General features: G+C 42.6%; 3 protein-coding genes across 3 annotated transcripts; all 3 read left to right on the top strand.

The window, feature by feature from the left end:
* Positions 1-1236: 1236 nt before the first annotated feature.
* TM35_000501390 (uncharacterized protein) lies at positions 1237-2262 on the top strand (the record flags this gene model as incomplete). Its single annotated transcript, XM_029030586.1, has 1 exon — positions 1237-2262. One exon carries the CDS (start codon positions 1237-1239, stop codon positions 2260-2262), a length of 1026 nt encoding a protein of 341 aa, XP_028878151.1.
* Positions 2263-3311: 1049 nt separating this feature from the next.
* On the top strand, positions 3312-3881 carry TM35_000501380 (uncharacterized protein; the record flags this gene model as incomplete). Its single annotated transcript, XM_029030585.1, has 1 exon — positions 3312-3881. The coding sequence occupies one exon, from the start codon at positions 3312-3314 to the stop codon at positions 3879-3881; it is 570 nt and encodes a 189-aa protein (XP_028878150.1).
* A 591-nt stretch (positions 3882-4472) lies between these two features.
* TM35_000501370 (uncharacterized protein) lies at positions 4473-5438 on the top strand (the record flags this gene model as incomplete). Its single annotated transcript, XM_029030584.1, has 1 exon — positions 4473-5438. A coding segment is annotated over one exon (966 nt), but the record flags the coding sequence as incomplete, so codon positions are not given.

Here is a 5438-nt window from a genome sequence, read left to right as displayed (position 1 = left end):
CTGTTACAAAACCTGCAGAGGATGACTCAAACAGTGAGAACTCCACCACAACAACAACACTTCCTCCTGAACTCACAAACAACAAGAAGGGTGATGCAGACGGCAGCAGCAGTATGAGCAGTTCTGTGTGGGTACGTGTACCACTACTGATTGTGGTTACACTGGCTTGTATTCTTGTGTGCTGATTGTAATGGTGATGGTGTGACTCAGGTCATCCTTTGTTTTCTTTTTCTTCTTGTTGCATACATCCCTACAGTCTAACTGATCTTTCACCTGTTTGGATTTTCTTTTCTTTTTTTGGTTCTTAATGATATTGTGTTTTGTGTGTTTTTACTCTCTCTATGTTTATCCTATAATAATAATTATTGCTACTCCATTGAGTGTGTGTTCTTGGAGACTTTCTCTGTGTGTGTGCACCTGGGCTTGCACTATGATAATGATGATGAACTGTTTTTTGCAGTGGGAAAATGAAATGATAATAACAGATGAATTTATATTTATAATTGCGTATACACATATATAGACTTACATCCATAGTTGGTGTATTTTTGTGTTCACTGTGTAAATTGGGCTAATGTTTAATGTCTTTTTTTTGATTTGTTTGTTTTGCTGGGTGCTTGTTTGTGTTTTGTTCTGCACGGCTGTGGTAGTCTGCTTTATGCAGAGAAGAGAAAAATAGTAGTTAATACATTTTGTATTCTGAAGTGCGTGAACACACCAGCATACTCAGTTGGCTGTGAGTTATTTTTGTGTGGGTTGGTCCTGTTCTTAATTTGTGTTTTTTTGTTCACCTTTTCTTTGCTTGGGCGCTGTGTGCTTTTTCCTGCATTGTTGTGTATTGGAGTGTTTTGTGTGGCGAAAAATGATAAGGAGTACATAAGTATATATTTGTAATTGTGCTTGGTCCTACAGGAAGAGGCATTTTGATTTATTTCTGTGCTGTCTCCTTTTAATGGTTGTACTCTTTAATTTCTTTTTTTCTTTTGAGGGGTTAGTTAGGATTATCTGTTTGTTATTGGGTACTGTGTGGGTTGTTCTTTTTATTTGGGTACTATCTGAGTTATGGTTGCACCTTCATTCATATGTGTGTGCCTCTGCTGTAATTATTGAGTGTTGTTTAATTTGGTGTGTGTTTTCATCTTTTTTTTTTTCATTGATTCTATTTGTTTATGTTTTTATTATTGTGTTTTCTTCTGTGTAAGCAATTGAAGTAAGACTACTACAAGAAGTATTGTAATGGTAATGATGCGCTACGTGCTGTGTATCCTCGCTCTCCTGCTCTCCTGTGCGTGTGTGCACGTCCTCGCTGAAGAAGTGCCTGCCGCCGATCTTTCCGACCAAGTCCCTGATACGGAGAGTGAGACAAAGATTCTTCTTCAAGGAACTCCTGTCGCCCAACTTACTGAGGGCAGTTGCCCTGAAGGTGCTCAACCTTCTGGTGAGGGTAAAATTTGTTTGTCAACTGTTCAACAACCACCACCAACAGAAGCTGGTGGTCGTGCTCCTGCTGGTGGTTCTCAGTGCACTAATGATGGTGGGGCTGAATGCCCTGCCGGCGCTATGGAACCTGGCCCTGGTTCTGCTGCTGCTGCTGGTGAAGTTGAATGCTCTGCTCGTGAACGTTCTAATGAAAACTGTCGTGCTACTACAAATGTATCTGGAGGAGGAAGAGGTGGTGGTGGTGGTGGTGAAAGTAATCAACATAATCCTGGAGCACAAGAGGGTGGCCGGAGTCTTGGTCAACAAGAATCTAAAGATCCTTCTGACAGAGAAGCTGAAGCTCGACCTGAAGGTACTGATGCCACCAGGAGAGAAGCTGCTGCTGTGGCTCCTAGTGTTTCTACCACTTCTCCTGGTCCCTCTCCTGGTGCTTCTACTACTGGGGAGAGTGTTGATGTCCCTTCGTCTGCAAGTGACAGTCAAACTGGTGGAATTGCAGGAAATACAAATGGAAAAGCAGAACCTTCTTCTACTAACGGTTCAACCACTGATGGTGGCGGTGAAAATTCTAGTGCCACAACGAATGAGAATGACCCATCATCTGCAGGAACTACAAATTCTGGGGATGATACTACAACAAGTAATGAGGAATCAACCACTACTACTACCACCACCACCACAACAACAACAAGAAGACTTCCTCCTGAACTCACAAACAACAAGAAGGGTGATGCAGACAGCAGCAGCAGTATCAGCAGTTCTGTATGGGTGCGTGTACCACTACTGATTGTGGTTACATTGGCCTGTATTCTTGTGTGCTGATTGACTGGTGGTGGTGGTGGTGGTGTGACTCAGGTCATCCTTTGTTTTCTTTTCTTTTTTTTTGCATGCATCCACACTACAGTCTAACTAATCTTTAACCTCTCGGGATTATCTCTTCTTTTTTTTTGTTTCTTAATATTAATGTGTTTTGTGTGTGTTTTTGCTCTCTGTGTGTTTATCCTATAATAATAATTATTATTGCTACTCCATTGTGTGTGTGTGTTCTTGGAGACTCTCTGTGTGTGTGCACCTGGGCTTGCACTGTGATGATAATGATGAAATGCTTTTTTGAAGTGGGAAGAAGAGAACTAATAACAGATAAATTTATATTTATAATTGCGTATATATACACACATATAGAGTTACACCCATAGTTGGTGTATATTTCTGTGTTTACTGGGTAAATTGGGCTAATGGTTATTATCTGTTTCTTTGCTTGATGATTTTGCTTTCGTGGGTCGCTGAACTTTTTTGAGATATTTGTGAATGTTGGCGTTTTTTTTTTTTTACTCTTACTGAGGTTATTGCATTCTTTAACTGGTAGGTTTTACTTTCACGATGTGAGTTTCCATAGTGGTAATCGATGTTTGTGTGTCCTAACATGTTTGATACTTCAGTTATTATTTTCTTTTTTTTTGCTTTTTTGATTGTCTTTCTTTCTAGGTCAGTGTTTTTACGCAGACCAAACTATTGTCTCTCTCATGATGATGATGATGCACCGTGTGATGTGTGTGTTGGCCGTTGTGCTGTGCTGCGCCTGCGGGTATACCATGAAGGCTGCTGCTGTTGTTTCTTCTCCTCGGCCTGATGCTGTTCGTGCTGTTACGACTGAGGAACAGCCAAAGAAGTTGACTACTAGTGATGGTATGTTCGGATGGGAAGATTTTCTTATAAACGCAAGCATTAAGCATATGTGTAAGCACCCTAATACTACTGTTGATAACGTAAAGTGATCGGCGAGGGGACTACCTGAGACGGCAAGTAATGTGGCTAATCATGATAGTGGATTAACCTCACAGAATCAGGAACAACATCAAGGAGACACAAACATGGAACAACAAGGAGGTCGTCAAGAAGAAGCAGCAGGACCATCGATACCAAATCCTCCTGATGTCGTGGCGCCATCCGAAGATCGTGTGTTGGAAGAAAAACCACAAAATGGAATGGAAGACGGCAAAGCAGTAAAGCCTCCTAGTGCCTCTGAAGATGAAGAACACAAACAGGAAACAGAAGCAACAGATGGTGCCACTACAGGACAAAACCAATCTCCGGGTTCTACTGCAGGATCACCAGTAGATCAAGAGACATCAGGCAACACAGCTGATAACTCTACACCTGGCACCTCTAATGCTACCCAGCAATCTCCTGAAGCTGTTGTTGATGCGACTTCCCCATCAGAGTCACAAGAAACCACTTCCACTACTCCGGCTAGCACCGAGAACACTAATACTGATGCATCAGCCACCACTCCATCACCTGTACCGAACGCAGAGATCAGCAACATCGCTTCCACCGTAAAAAACAAGGCCAATGTTGACAGCAGTATCAGTCCTGTGTGGATGCGCACTGCAGCACCACTCCTGATTGTGGCTGTGTTGGTCTCCGTTACCGTGTACTGAACGGTGGGACTCACTTGAGGACAAATAATAGTAATAATGGTTAAACTAACATAATCATAATTGCGTATATCCCCCATGGGTGAATAAACTAATAATATGTTTACCAGCTTTCTCTTTTAGTTCGAATTTCTTTTCTTTTACTTTTACGTGTGTGCGTGTGTTCTTTTTCTAATAATTCTACTACTTGCTTTCCCGTTGTGTGTTTGCAGAAAACTGGGCTGTTCTGCTCACTGACGGTATACATCCCTTGCTAGTACACACAGATGTGTGTGTGCAGTAAGTTAATACATAAACTAGGGCCATGGGGTATTGTGTTTGTATTTGGCTCTCTCTCTTATTTGGGTATTGTGGGGTGCTCTTTCGTTGTACTCTGAGTGATGGTGGAGTATTCTTTTTTTGGTGTTACTAATTATTTTTTCGATTGCTCCTTATGTTGTTTTGTGTGAGTGATTGTTGTGTGTTGTGCTCTCCTTTGTTTCTCTCTGTGTGTGTTTCTAATGTATTGAGTGTTTGTATTTAATTATCTCTACCTCTTCTTCTTTCTTCTGCATTCAAGTGGACTATAACTACAAACTAAATCTTGCTGTCGTGATGATGTCTCGTGTGTTGTGTCTGCTCGCTTTGCTGTTGAGTGTTGTCTCTTTCTGTGTGACAGCTGAGGCAGACTCTGAATCTCTTCCAGATGCTTCTGATGTTCCTTGCAGTCCTGAGAGAACCGCTTCTGGTGAGGGTGAAACTTGCAAACCTGCTGCTGGTGGCCCTCTTAAACAACCACCTCCATCATCTGGTGCTCCTTGTCCTCAAGGCGAGACTGGTCCACAGTGCAAGAATAACACTACTGGACCTGAAGATGCTTCTACTGATGATTGTGGGACATCTTCTGACAGGGAGAGTTGCCCTAAGAAAGAGGGTGACACTCAAGAGCATTGCCCTCCTGGTTCTGGTAACATTTGTCCACCAACACCAAAAGCCACTGCTCCTGAACAGCCTATTAAGGGACATAGTGAACATGGTGGTCACACTCAGCAAGACCGTCCCGATGAAAATAGTATACGTGCTGCTGATGGTCATAGTGATAGTGGTCCCAGTAAAAATAGAGAAACTGGTTCTGTTGTGGGTACTGGTGGTGTTGCTGATGGTCGTAGTTCTCCTTCTGAAGCTGCTACTCCCGCTGCTCCTTCTACTGCAGGGAACAGTGATGCTCCTTCAGAAAACCCTCAACATGCAAACAATGAAGCAAGTGAAGGTGCACCATCACCAACTACACCTTCTTCCAGCAGCTCAGCCACAACAAGTGACGGTGGTTCTAATCCTACATCAACTGAGAATGATAATACATCTTCAGCGAGTGAGTCAACAAGTAATCAAGAAGGTTCTGCTGATAATACAAATACAACCACCACCACCACAACAACAACCTCAACAACACTTCCTCCTGAACTCACAAACAACAAGAAGGGTGATGCAGACAGCAGCAGCAGCAGTAGTATCAGCAGTTCTGTGTGGGTGCGTGTGCCACTACTGATTGTGGTTACACTGGCCTGTATTCTTGTGTGC

Source organism: Trypanosoma theileri, assembly GCF_002087225.1.
Source record: "Trypanosoma theileri isolate Edinburgh chromosome Unknown TM35_Tth_50_V1, whole genome shotgun sequence".
Taxonomy (NCBI): Eukaryota; Euglenozoa; class Kinetoplastea; order Trypanosomatida; family Trypanosomatidae; genus Trypanosoma; species Trypanosoma theileri.
The sequence above is the reverse complement of the archived record's forward strand: the minus strand, read 5'-3'. Positions and strand labels throughout refer to the sequence as shown.